General features: G+C 34.8%; 2 protein-coding genes across 4 annotated transcripts; both read left to right on the top strand.

The window, feature by feature from the left end:
- Positions 1-134: 134 nt before the first annotated feature.
- Rsph3 (Radial spoke head protein 3) lies at positions 135-9,218 on the top strand. Of its 3 annotated transcripts, XM_035881714.2 has the most exons (10): positions 135-272; positions 2,682-3,652; positions 4,044-4,130; positions 5,077-5,158; positions 5,227-5,394; positions 5,821-5,949; positions 6,068-6,271; positions 6,458-6,620; positions 6,694-6,780; positions 7,127-9,218. In XM_035881714.2, the coding sequence occupies exons 2-10, from the start codon at positions 2,757-2,759 to the stop codon at positions 7,276-7,278; spliced, it is 1,968 nt and encodes a 655-aa protein (XP_035737607.1). In that variant the 5' UTR covers positions 135-272; positions 2,682-2,756; the 3' UTR covers positions 7,279-9,218. The 3 variants fall into 3 exon arrangements, with proteins under 3 accessions (XP_035737607.1, XP_035737606.1, XP_035737608.1); XM_035881713.2 differs by lacking the exon at positions 135-272 and having other exon boundaries at positions 2,242-3,652; XM_035881715.2 differs by lacking the exons at positions 135-272; positions 4,044-4,130 and having other exon boundaries at positions 2,243-3,652.
- An 826-nt stretch (positions 9,219-10,044) lies between these two features.
- Positions 10,045-12,538, top strand: LOC118448450 (uncharacterized). The gene has a single exon (XM_085656990.1). The coding sequence runs from the start codon at positions 10,449-10,451 to the stop codon at positions 11,550-11,552; it is 1,104 nt and encodes a 367-aa protein (XP_085513116.1). The 5' UTR covers positions 10,045-10,448; the 3' UTR covers positions 11,553-12,538.
- The last annotated feature ends 1,204 nt before the right edge of the window (positions 12,539-13,742 follow it).

The raw sequence follows: 13,742 nt of genomic DNA, 5'->3' as shown, positions 1-13,742 counted from the left end.
TGCTTCGCAACGAAGTTTGACGGGATCGTCTTTGCTCGATGATCAAGATTTGTTCAAAATCTAATCAATTGTATATCTTTTCGAAGGAAGTGTATAAGAAGAAAAGTTAAAAGTATGGCAATGAGAAGAATGGAAGAGTGTCGAGTTTGCAATCAAGGATTACCGGCTTATAACATTCCAAATGGGCCACCGGACAAGAAATCCACGTACACTTTCGTCAAAAGTCCTAGAGCGATGTTGCACATGCAGAAGAAATACAGAAATCCACCGATGTAAGTGTAACTTCTTCTTATATTCTTTCGTTTTACGAATAACGTATATACATCGTTTGTATTAATTTTAAATACCGATCCCGTCGATCCACAGCATACGTGTATCGATCGAGGAATGTTCGATTAACGAACGATAATTCATCTGAGAAATAATAGATAGAATCTAGAAATAATAGATAGATCCTTCGCGAATGATCGATGGACAGAAGTCAATCTACGGCAGAAAATAAAACGAATTAGAACTTTAAATTATAAATGTAATTCAACAAACAGATCGATTTCATTAGTTTGCACATTTTTCAAATATCCTTGACTCCATTTCACCATTTCCATTCATCTTCTTTTTTCCCGAATTTATATTTTAAAAATATATAATAATCAAAAGAAACTACTCTGTTTATCTTCGACGATCACGTATCGATTTACTGTAAAGAACAAACTTAGAGAAACGATTAGATATTATCTTTGTAATAAGTTCGTTGAGAAACGAACGAAAGAACTTAAGATTTTTTAACCACGTAAACTTTGACTTCGTGGGATACCACCGAGCGCGAAATATCGATTGTCAAGTTTATTAAAACAGATATGGCAAGCGAGACTTTTGTTACAAGTCATGCGAAACCATTTCTTTTTTTTTTCTCATATTCGTATCTCATAAAACGATCCTTCGCGTATGTTATTGGGCTTTAATACTATGGAGAGTATAAAAAAAAAAGGAAAAATGGAAAAGTCGCCATCGATAACTGGAAACGTACGGAACATCGATAATGCAACGACCATACCCGTGGTCCTAGATCGTGAAGCGAGTTATTCACGCGCGCACACACGCATGTACAGGCATATATATATATATATATATATATATATATATGTGCGCATGTAGTAGTTTCTGGGCTTATAAACGACACAGGAGGGAATGACCGCGCTCCATGATTTTATCGGCTGTCATTTCTCTCTCTCTCTCTCTCTCTCTGTCTCTCTCTCTCTCTCTCATGTTCACGATCATACGTTGAGACTACGAAATATGACTTAGTTGTTATTTTAATTAACGATCCATGATAATTAAAATTGATCGAAATCTCTTATGTAAGCATTCGTAATGATTGTTTATTTAATGAAATAAATATTTATCTGAATTTTTCCAAGTGAAGCTTGAGACACGGAATCGGAATCTCGTTCTAGGAAATTGATAATTCAGAAGATCGATTTTTCTTTTTTATTTGACGCAAAATTGACAAAGTGTGATCCGTCGATACTGTCACGTCATATTGAAATATTTACAATTCGCCTGACTTCTTCGATATTATTGAACGAAAGTAAATCATTGACTAGTTTTAATCATTGAATAGTTAAAATGAAATTATTTTTCGAAGCGAGTAAAAAAGCACCCTCGTAATCGCAAAACTTTATCATTGTGATCGCTCTTCTTACTTCACGCGACACGCAATTCATATTTTTTCTTCAAGGACAGAGAAACTTAGATATTCCGATCGAAAGGGAAAGAAATTTAAGTATTTCTTTTGAATAATTTTCTTTTTAAATTTCAACGAGGAATGTACAAATAAATACTATTCATTTTTTCGCGTCTTTGCGAACGAAAATTACTTCGAAATTTTATTTTAACGATCTGATTTTAACTAAATATAGATAGAGCACGCTTCACCTTGAAATATCGTGAAAGTCGAGGGACAGATCTAGAGATTGCGTTTAGGTCAGTCGCGAAGAAAACGCAGGAGAATTCGCACGAATTAATTCTAAGTTTTCACGCGTATTTACGCATATACACATATACATACACGTATATATACATACATACAGTCATCCCTCTCAGGCATGCGCAACGTTAACGGCTGGTCAGCGTTATTGAGTGGCCGCCGAGCGTTAAAAGCATATATAGCAATATATGTAGTATATACGTATATGAACAACCCCCCACTATTCGAGGTCTATATCGTTCGATTCTAAGGACATTGTCCAGTCTCTGAACTCTCACGAACGATTTCAAGCCGGTCAGTATCGGCGCGAACCTTGGCTGAGATACTTTTCTTATTCTTTTTCTCTCGGTGAGCATTTGTGTCTTCTCGTTTATCAAGAAATACTAGAGATTTTTTCATGGAAAAGAAAAGAAACTAAAGAAAGTACTATCGTAGCCGATACATTTGAATTATAGACGAGGTTGATACAGCGTAGGAAGTCGAGCTTATACAACAGACTTCTGTATTGAGTCTTCTTTCGTTTGAAACCTTAGCTTTTCTGGTAGGGAGAGAGAGAGAGAGAGAGAGAGAGAGAGAGAGAGAGAGAGAGAGCATAACGGTAAACCAATGAGTAATAAAAATAAAGATCATTTTGAAAATCATCGAATTCCTGCGACGTCTCGAAGGGAGAGGACATTGATTTTCTAATTTAAAGGCCGCCGAAAGGACAATGCGTCCTGCATACGTCGAGACATGAAGATGAAGAGCACGAATTAGTGATCTCTTCGCCATGCCAACTGGAATTTCATCAATGTTGGCGCCAACCGCAAACGTTGGATCGTTTAATAATGAGGGAAAAAATTCGGGAGCTTTTACGATCCTTCAAAGAGACGGTTTAGACTCGAGCTTACCTCTCTTACATGTCAACGACGACGAAGAGACGTATTCAGTTTCGAAATTGACTAGAGTGGAGAACGTAAAGAACGATCTGTATGCTCGTAGACGTCTCTGTAAGTCAAACGAGCATTTGCTTTTGGCGAGTCTCCAATGTAATCAGGCTAATCCGTTACGGAAGAAACAGTATACGAAGAGTCAGAACGATCTCGAGGACGAAGAGAAACGTCGGAGGAGGGAGAACAAGGAGGAGAATGTGGAGAACGAAGAAAAGAAAGGACAAAGAACTAGTATTCCTCTTTCAACGGAAGATTTCAACGAGGTACTCAACGCTAAATTGAGGAAGATCCAAGAGGACGAGGAATCTATGCAAAAGTATCGAGACTCGAGAAGGAACGAGTCGATTTCTCAGCAACGAAGAAAACCATTCATTACTACGGTTAAGTGCGGAGAGTTTCTAATGCCACCACCGGAAGTAGCAGCACTTCTTGGCATCGGTCCGATCACGAACACTCAGGATATTGTCGGAAGAACAATAGGTGGTATTCCTCAGGGTGAGGTAATTGATAATTGGCAAGGTCCTTCCCGTTCCAAATTGAGACCTCTGGTGTCATTCGGCAAGAAACCAGAAGTGCGTCATAGCAAACATAAGGCGAGATGTCAAGCGGCAGCCCTCAAGGCCACCGTTGATTTCGCACTTGACAAGACCAATGCGACTACCCTAGCCTCCTATTCTTGCTCCGAGGAACATGCTAGGAGAAACAGGAGGTCTCCGATCATCGTAGACGGGCTGTAAGTTCGACGAGTGGCCCCTGTTTGCTTCATGTTTCTTTCTTTCTTTCTTTCTTTTTTCCTTTATTATCTTTTCCTTTTTTTCTATCTTTTGCTTACGTGTTTTTCCCTACTTATGCCTCTCTCTCTCTCTCTCTCTCTCTCTCTCTCTCTCTTTGTTCCCTTTATTTTGTACATTGTATCAGTGATACAATTTACTTTTATTTCTAACTTCATTATCTGTCTCTTTCTTTCGTCTTGTCTGTTCTTGTTTCGTCCATTATTTTCTCTTTCTTTCTTTCTCTTTTTAACTCCTTCCTTACTTAGCTCAAGCAAAGCTTTATTTTCCTAAGGGCGAATCGAGATAATGGCAGTCCATAAGGCCGCGATTTCTTTTTTTTCTTTCTCGCAGATTACCAACGACGCCGCGAGGTTTACCGACAAAGTTGGAACCGATCAAGGGCGCGATGCTGAATAAGCTGCCTGGCCTTCGCGGCTGGTAACCGATCTTTCTCTTTCTCTTTTTCTCTTTTCCTCTTTCTTAGACACTATTTTCCATCTTCTTCTTTCTCAATTTCCTGTCTCTCTCTCTCTCTCTCTCTCTCTCTCTCTCTCTCTGTTTTATTTATTTTATTATCAATCCTTTATCGCCGATCGTCGATATTTAAATATGGACATGCTTCACGAACGAAAACAAAATATTAATTTTATAATAACATTAAACATTAAGTAATTAATGAACAGTAATTGGTAGAATTGTTTTGTATTCTTTGTCTCTCCGAAAGCGTTTCTTGTATAAAAAAATCTTTCAGAATCTTCCAGTTCTCAACATATTTTTTTTCTCTTTCTATGGATTCTTATCAATCGCATAAACGATCGCATGCGAATAGGTTCTAAACACGCTCGTGTCATTATGCGTCACGACGTAGCCCGAACAGAAATTCTACACTGGTTATTCGTCGAGTAGTCGTAGAAAAAATAAATAAGTACAAAAATAAAAGGGGAAAAAGAAAGATAGAAACTCTCTTTTTTGAGAATTGTCTTACACTTTAAAGAATACAGGAAAATATTTAGAGAACGGAGAAGGAACAGGTTGATGCAAGAATAATTAGTTCGTCGATTTACGTTTTAGTCCAAACGAATTCAAGTTCTTCATGCTCGGACATGTGACTATTTTTGATACTTTTTCGTATGTTATATGTCGAATATAATTTATTTTTTAATTATTTGAAGAAAGATATAATTCTGACAATTATAACAAGCGATTGCAATCCTTTATTGAATTATAAAATATAAGACATTTGTTAGAGTTTGTAAGTAAAAAAGAAAAGCAATTAATTCGTAAATAGTTGTATAATTAAAAGGAAGTTTGAATTTTTTTACAAAGTACGAAAGTTTAATAATTACTCGATGGCAATCTGTGTGACTCGCAATCAAATTTACAGTGATCAAACGATTCCTTTCGGGAATATCATGTACGATCGCCGAGTAATTCGTGGGAGCACCTTTGCAGTCCCTCCTGCCCTCGTAAGTATTTTGTATTTCATTTCTTTTCTTTTTTTTTTTTTTTTCTTTTCTTACGTCGAACATTGTAGATCGATGGAGAACAATCGATAGCGGCAAGGCAAGCGGAAGCAAGAAGAAGGCATCTGGCAAGAAAAAGGGCGCAAGCTCAAATTTGCAAAGTTATAAGATCGGGCTCGCCACCACCAGTCGCTGGCCGGAAGCACGAACCGGTCCAAACTGAATTTTATCTCGAGGAAGTAAGCGCAAAGAAGATTTTATAAAGCGATATCAAAGTAACGTAGTTACTCGCGTGAGATAGAGAAAAATATTAATTCTTTATAATCGAGCATTATCATGATAGAGCTATTCATCATAAGTCCGATATTTTTTATAGTGTTTTAATCCATTAAGTCATAAAAACTTTCCATTAATTATTTTCTTTCGTAGCCTTTGAAAAATTATTAAAATAAGCAAACGTATTTTTTCAAACTATTGATTTCTTTCATAATCGCATTCCGTCATCTATATTTTCTATACGAAGCTTTCAAAGTCTGCGCGTAAATTATTTTCGTTTTATAGCGTTTTATAGCCCGTGAAACATAAATAAAAGCTTCTTTGGATATCGATGAGAAAAAAACAAAAAAAAAATCAATTCTTCAACTTTGTACGTTTTCAATTTCTAGCTATTCGAGAAACCGGATGAATTCGAGGTCAGCACACAAACCGATTATTTTTTGGATCGACCGGCTACGCCGAAGTACTGTCCTGCAAAAACCGGCGAGGATGTCTCTACACAAATTGAACCAGGAGACGTAAGTCGAACCTTGCCCTGAACAGTTTTCAAACTTTCAACGGTAACTTATATCTACGAAGACACATTCAGTCTTTCGTATATCTACGAAGATTCTCGGCAGAACAATCGTTTTGCAGCTCTTCGACTTCGATCTCGAAGTACAGCCTATTCTTGAAGTAATCGTTGGTAAGACTATCGAGCAAGCTTTGATCGAGGTCTTAGAGGAGGAAGAAATTGCGGCTCTACGTGAACAACAAAGAAGATTCCGGGAATTGCGAGCTGCTGAAAGAGCCGAGGCAAAGAGATTGAAAGAACAAGAGAGAAGACTTCGAGAAGAGAAAGTAATGAAATATTTAATTTGAATATTCTTTCGTTAACGCTAAATACTTTGTTCTAATTTTAACTTGTTTCTGAATATTGGTAAAAGTTTATAATTGTAAATATATTTCCACCATGAAAGGGTTGGTAAATCACTTCAAGTAAATTCCACCTAAACGACTAAATTCTATTTCTCTTTCTGTCCTTAGGATTTCTGCTTGAGGCAGCACGAGGAAGCAGTGAAAATTCAAAAAGAAACAGAAGATCGTGTCGCCGTTGCCGTATTACTTACTGGATATATCGCCGAACTTTTGCCGGCCGTTCTAGAAGGTTTAAAAATGTCTGGATTCCTACTGGACGAGATCAAAGCAGGTATATGAATTTCAAAGTATATTCGAAAATAATTTATTTCATAAAAATTATACAATAATAATAATATTTATAGATGTCGAAGAAGGTTTCATGCCATGGTTGATGAAAGAAGTTAAAAAGGAGATGGGTAACATGATCGAAAGCAGAGAATTGCTAATGGGTAAATTCAAATTTTTTTTTTCCATATCTAGAAAGTTACGTCTTGATACGTTACGAGTCGTACTAGTTTAGGCTTTACAGTATCGTCGTCAATTAATTATAAAAAAAAAGAGGAATGTTTCTGTACTTTTATCATCACTAATGACCTTTTAGAACTACGTCAACATTAACTATAGATAATGAAAAAGTTGAACGAGGAATATAGAGACAAGTCTCTGACAATAAAGCACGAACGCTGCACGTATAGTTCTTATTGTTCCTTTTTCGTCTCGATTGAAAGAAATATAAAATTAACGAATTTCCAAGATTACTATCAGTCAATTATTGATCGAATTTTTTCCTTACAGAAATCATCAAAGAAATATTGGAGAACAGGGCCGAAACGTATAGAAAATTAGGCGAGGAGTACGACGCTTCCAGAAGAAGAATATCCGATGATCATTTAGAAGATGGTGGTCGAGATATAGATTTTCTTAATTATGAACCACCTTTCTTGTAGAAAAACAATCTTATTCGAACGATAAATTGTCGATCGGTTTCGCGTTCTTTTTATTGGATTATAACCAAAACCAGCAGAAGCATATAATTATATGAACAAAAATCAAGATCTGTTTCGACGTTCTGTACCTTTTGAATATCATAGTTAAGACATATGAACGAAACAGGTAGAATTTCTATTGTGAAAAGAGGTGTGTGTGTGTGTGTCTGTGTGTGTGTGTGTGTATGTGTGTGTACGCGCGTGCTCTGATTAAATACTCAAAAGGACTCGGCCTTGTTGTTAAACTCGTTAATTGTACACTTTGTTCGAGGCATTTTACTTTATTTTGGATTTAGAGGCACTCGCTAGCGCTGGATCTATCTCTTGCTCTTCGTATAAGAATGTAGCTTCTTTTATTAAACAGTGTACGATAGCTTTCCGACAAATCCATCTCCATCGATAGTTTCCATTCCCTGGTAGAGAATACCGTCGAAACGATAGAAAACAACGACAGTTACTAATACGGAGAGCTAGATTGTTTTCTTAAAAATTAATTATTATTTATTCTTCTTCTCTTTCGTCTTATCGATCATTTGTTAAAGATATTGTATCATGCACATTTTTATCCCCTTATTTTTTTTAAGTAAAAAATGGGCAACTTTCCTGCCGTGGGCTACACGATACGAAATTCACTATCTCTAAAAAAAAAAAAAAAAAAAAAAAAAAGAAGAAGAAAAAGAAGAGAAAAAAAATAAAAATAAGCTTAGGAGGCATGGCAGAGTCAAATAATGGGGAAGGAATGTCTTCTCCCGGAGTAAGTAAAGGCAAGTAAAGGTGCGGGCCATGTGGCCTCTTGGCCGCCCCAGTTGTCCACCTCTGCTTTATAATTTAGCTTAATATTCGATAATGTATAATTGCATAATGGCCGTTGTATTATTTAGAGGACTTCTACTTGATTTGTTATTTATTTTCGCCGAATTATCGTCGTCTTGCGCGAGCGGTAATAGGCAATGTTTCTTATGCTGGCTGTTTCTTGATTAGAATTAAGCAGAAAAAAAACTAATTTACTTTTTCTATAATGACGTACGAACGAACATAAATATACATATTTATATTTGAAGAAAATTATCGAAGAAGATGAACATTATTGATTGTAACAAAAGAATGGGTATAGTATAAAAGGGTTATAAGCATGTCAATTGTTTGGATAAGCTTCATGCTGAGAGAGGAAAATAGGAGTTAACTAACGATGGTGTAGATAAAAAACTTTATGTTTACGGTCGAGCAATCACGCCCGTAATTTGACACACTTTGTTATTCACTTATATCTTTAACAAAAGTCAAATTGTTTATACCAATCTAAATGGTTTTGTTAATTCTAAATGTCTTAACAGTTCAGATCGATTTACATATGATTTATTGCAATAATTATGAAACGGCACTTAATGAAATTTTTAGGTAAAGAAGCATTAAAATAGCATTAAAGTAGAAAATATCGAAGGAAATATTGGCTGCTTACAATAGGATCGATGACTCCACCGACAATAAATTCGTTTGCTCGACGATATTCGCTTAACCAGTACAAGGCCAGCATGTTTGATTTACTAAAATTGTCCGCAAAATGAATTACCGTTAATTATTCTTAGGCAGGAGTAACACTTCCTGCGGATAATTCATGTCGCCAATCAATTCGTTAAATCATTGTCGACGATCTCGAATCGTCCTCGATCAAAGAGAAAACAAACTTTTTACATATTTGTTGCCGTACAACAATCTGTTCTTCATTAAATCAGGATTAAATTCTGAATCATAATAATATAAGATTTCACGATAAATCGAGATCAGCATGGTTTTAAAAAGTCATCACCCAAAATATTCCAAATAATCCAACAGTTTTTCGATCTTTTGAAATAGTGGATACTATTATTTCGTCAGCTCCATCCCCATGAATGCAATACACTTTTTTTTCTTTTTCTTTTTCTTTTTCATAATCAAATGTAATTTTCAAGGAAATTTTCTCGCGCAAACATTCTTGCACCTTATTGTCATTCACCTATTCATCACCTATTGTCATTCATTTCCAGTTTTGCTTTACTTCAAGAGACAAGACTGTTTCAAGAGACAGTTATTAAGAATTATTTTCTAAACGAAAAGTGATGCATTTGTCCATTGTTATTCTCCTTTATAAATTAACTTTTAAAATTAAGTCAATAACTACTAACGATTAAGTAATATTTCACGATATTGGGCCTCCGAACCGTATGCCTCACGTGTCATGTTACATGGTACTCGTTTTTGCCGGACACTGGCAATATGACAGAGCCATTAGCTCAATAGTACTTGCGGTATATATATCGTAAGTAATATCGATTTCCAGGTCTCACCACAAGGAGGTTTGCTGCATATGGAGAGCCCCGGGGCTAAGACTTTACTATTAATACATTAAAATCGATTATATAGAATTATTATTTTATTTAAAATTATAAAAATTGACTCTAATTTGAAAAAAATTGAATGCAATTGAATCATCTCCATTCAGGATCAAACTACTACTACATTACTACGAGCATAAGTGTCAACGTGGTAAAAGGTTAAATGGGATTTTGATAAAATCACAAGCCAGTAACGAAGGGTTCGACATGCCGACCCCATCTGTAAAATATGACTGGTCGATAGTTTCTCTCTCGAGCCAAAGTTTCTAGGGGACTCTTCAGCATATAGCTGCTTCGTCTCCTAACCGCTGCATTGGAGCATTATTTACGTGCGACGCAGAATAAGTTTACGAAATCGTCCCTAATCTAAATCGACTTGATCCGAACCTGATCTCACTTTATGCAACAAGACTTAAAACATTCTGCTTGTTAACAAACGCATTTTTTATATTGGTGCAACAGCGATGACCTCAAAGGTTCGGCATAGGTCCAATATCAAAAAAGAAAAAAAGAAAATAATACATATCTACGTATCTATATAACTGTCCTCTGTTCGAAAAGCACATATTAAAATGCGTAACGGTCAGGGTCACCGGAATTATACTAACTAAACTTATCAATGGCTTCCAGAACTTTCCTAGTGCTTCTTCGGAATACTATAAATCAACGTGCCTGATTTAAAGACAAGGCATTTCCTTTACAGACATCGTACTTGTTTTTAAGTAATACGTGAAAATCCGTATCGTGTTCGTTATGTGAATGAGAACGAGGAAGAAGAAGAAGAAGAGAAAATTTATAATGGCGATGACAACGAACATTGACGAAACTAATATGGCACAATTTCATAAAGGTTTATCCGAATGGTGGAGCGAGGAAACAGAATACGCTTTTCAAAGGATCGAAAGGTGGACAGCTTTAGTTAGAGGATACAATCGATTTAAGTCAGAAAGATTATCGAAGGGCCGTCAGACGATGCTCGACGAGCGTGTATCAAATTGGAATATAACTTCGAATAAACTTATCATCGAGGATTCTTCTTTGAGTCCGTGTTTTCATAATTTCAAAAGAAATCGACGTAGATCTCATCACGAAGAGAAAATGAAGATCAATCAAAATAATGTTAACAGTGTTCTTGGATATCGATCTAATGATAATTTGGATAGCGCTTGTTTAGCAAATTATAGATACGATCATAGTATTTATTTCAAGACCATCGGTGAAATTAGAAATGATAAGAAAACTCTTAAGGAAATTAACGATGATTCTAAGAAGGAAAATTTCTTGATCGATGCTGAAGTAGTAGTAGAAGAAGAAGAAGAAGAAGAAGAAGAAGAAGAAGAAGAAGAAGAAGAAGAAGAAGAAGAAGAAGAAGAAGAAGAAGAAGAAATTGAAGATGAGAGTAAAGATTATGAACCCAGGCTCGTTTATCATTCAATGGACTATAGATTTTATCTCGACAATGCTGATTCCAGAAATAAGTTTAATTCCAATCGAAAAGATGTTAATGTCTGGCCTATCACTGATTTAGCAGATTTCGATTTAAATTCGAAAATACCTAACACGGTGTATCATAAAAACGAAGTTAAATCTATGCTCGAGATAAATAATAAAAATATGGAAATAACAAAGGATGGTACCGAGAATAGAGATGATTATGAGAGTGGAATGTTTAATCATGAATTGAAAAATGAATTCAGAAAGAGTCAGAGTGAAACTAAGGGAGGTTTGAATTTAAAAATGATTAAACCCTCAGGGACAATAAATGGTTTTATTGTTTGTCAAAATAATAATGTTTCCTCGGGAATACTTTTAAATGATACGAGAAATGTTGTATCTACGTACTCATCACCGTGTTATCGTTAATCCATCCATTTAAAATACATATTTATTCAATATGAAATTCAATATTTCCTAACGATTTTTCCAATATTCATCACATATGTTATATGATATCTGTTTCGCGTACGTTTTTGAGAGACTTAATAATTTGAAGCGAAATAAACGTCAGGGTAGATTATATTTAACTTCATCAATTTTACTTGGGAATTGAGTTACTACCTTCGTAATATATTCGTAATATGTTCGTAATACGTACCCTTTCATGTTGTTTCATACCTCTTTATGGTATTTTTTTTTATCATCCTCTCCCTTTCTTTGTTTGAATGCGTGGGCGTATGCGTTCCGCACAAGTTGGGGAGGTTGCGCCACGCATAGAATGGAAGAGGGTGCGTCACGCACACAGTGTGTTAGTATCTCTATATGTAAAAATGATTTTCTCGAAGTTGAGAAATTTAGCTACTGAGAGGAATTGTTCTCTCTCCTCGCCGCAAATCATAGTACACAATTTGATAATAAAACCATATTATCTTCATTATTAAATGCCCGACATTCCTTTAAATGTCCAACATTCCGCGGAAACGTACTTTATCAGTCACTGATTTTCCTTTTTTTATTAGTACATTTCTCTAAAAATTTACTTCTTGTTACGCAATTTGAAAATACAATAATGATCTTATTATATTTCTAGTTATCCAAAAATTTCTACTAAATTATTTTAACTAGTTACCTCGTAGGAAAATATTGAATTTCTCTAATCGTTTATTTTTTATTATTACGTATAATCGAGTATAGGAGTGATTTTATTATATTTCTAGTCATATAATATTTGCGATTATATATTGGTATTAAAAATCGCTCGAAGCATAAGTTATAAGAAGATGTAGAAAGATAGCTTTTCAATGAAATGACCCTTCCTTCCAAATGGAATCATTGAAATTCTGTGTTCTACGTAGTGTACGATGTTTCCCTCACGAAAAATAAATAAAGATGAATAAATAAATACTAAGAAAAGTAACAAACAATTTCTTCCCCCTCGACCCGAAAAAAAAGATTCCAACAAAATTCGATTGTAAAAAAAGTAAAATGATCGAAAGGATATGAATATGTATTTATATGGGTATGATGAAATGATCGATAAGTGATATCAAAAGGAGAAGAAGGTATAAAAAATAAAAAAAAAAAAAAAAAAAAATAAAGAACGAGAAAAACATCCAAATTTATTCATAACATATATCATATTTCCAATGATTTATTGCATAATATATAATTGAATCTGAAGAATACCGGGAGATCTATACGGCCCATGCTCTAGTACGAAATCGTTGACTAGTGATGCTGTCTCGAGGGTGAAAAAGGCAGGATTTGTTATCTAAATTGATCGAAAGCTTCGTTCATTGAAAGAGGATACGATACATTAAGAGTACACTCTTCGTTCGTGACGTATACTTTAACTTTATAGCACGGCATGATATGAGCAAAGAAAGTTATTTAACAATAATGGAAATAGCAAGGAACCATCTCTTTTTAAGGAAACATATAAATTAATACTTTCAGTAATTTTATACATAATTAATCAATCCTTAACGTACACGAGGCATAATAAAGTAATTTTTCAAAAATAATAGATACGTTTAAACATTATAAAGGAGAAAACTTGCGAGACACTTAAAATAATTTTAATTTAAAATATACTTACAAATTTTATCTCGGGGTGGTTGGCCTTCTGCAATATAAATATAAACGGAGCTTCGATTAATTTTGACGATTGGCAAGTTAGTTTCTCTTTGCACTCCAACTAGTGCACATCGATACTCTCTATCTCTAAACCCGAAAATTTATATATTAAAACTTTCGTTAATTTTATAATTATTTAAACGATCTTTAATGCAAGCGAGATAGAATGGAATAATATATAAACAATAGTACATTTATTTAAACATTAAAAAGTCTGAATCACGCGCGGGACTTAAAATAATTTTTATATAAACTTCTGGTACTTTAGAATTTTAATTTCGGAGTAGTTGCCTCGTGTAATATAAACATAAACGCACTTTTTCACGACTTTGACAGTTCGCGACTTAGTTTCCTCTTGCTCTCCGACCTGTGCACATCGCGATTCACTTTTCTAGACGCTAAAGCTTGTAAATTAATATTATCGATAATTTTATAATTATTGAAACGATTTTTATTGCACGCGGGATAGAATAGACTAAT

Source organism: Vespa mandarinia, chromosome 5, assembly GCF_050613455.1.
Source record: "Vespa mandarinia isolate Hongniang chromosome 5, ASM5061345v1, whole genome shotgun sequence".
NCBI classification, from domain to species: Eukaryota; Metazoa; Arthropoda; class Insecta; order Hymenoptera; family Vespidae; genus Vespa; species Vespa mandarinia.
Note: the sequence above shows the minus strand (reverse complement) of the source record. Positions and strands in the feature narration are given on the sequence as shown.

Coding starts and splice junctions, on each gene's coding strand:
- LOC118448450 (XM_085656990.1), top strand. CDS start 10,449: ATGAGAACGAGGAAGAAGAAGAAGAAGAGAAAATTTATAATGGCGATG.
- Rsph3 (XM_035881714.2), top strand. CDS start 2,757: ATGCCAACTGGAATTTCATCAATGTTGGCGCCAACCGCAAACGTTGGA. Junction 5,950..6,067: donor CACAAATTGAACCAGGAGAC/GTAAGTCGAACC, acceptor ATCGTTTTGCAG/CTCTTCGACTTCGATCTCGA. Junction 6,621..6,693: donor ACTGGACGAGATCAAAGCAG/GTATATGAATTT, acceptor TAATATTTATAG/ATGTCGAAGAAGGTTTCATG.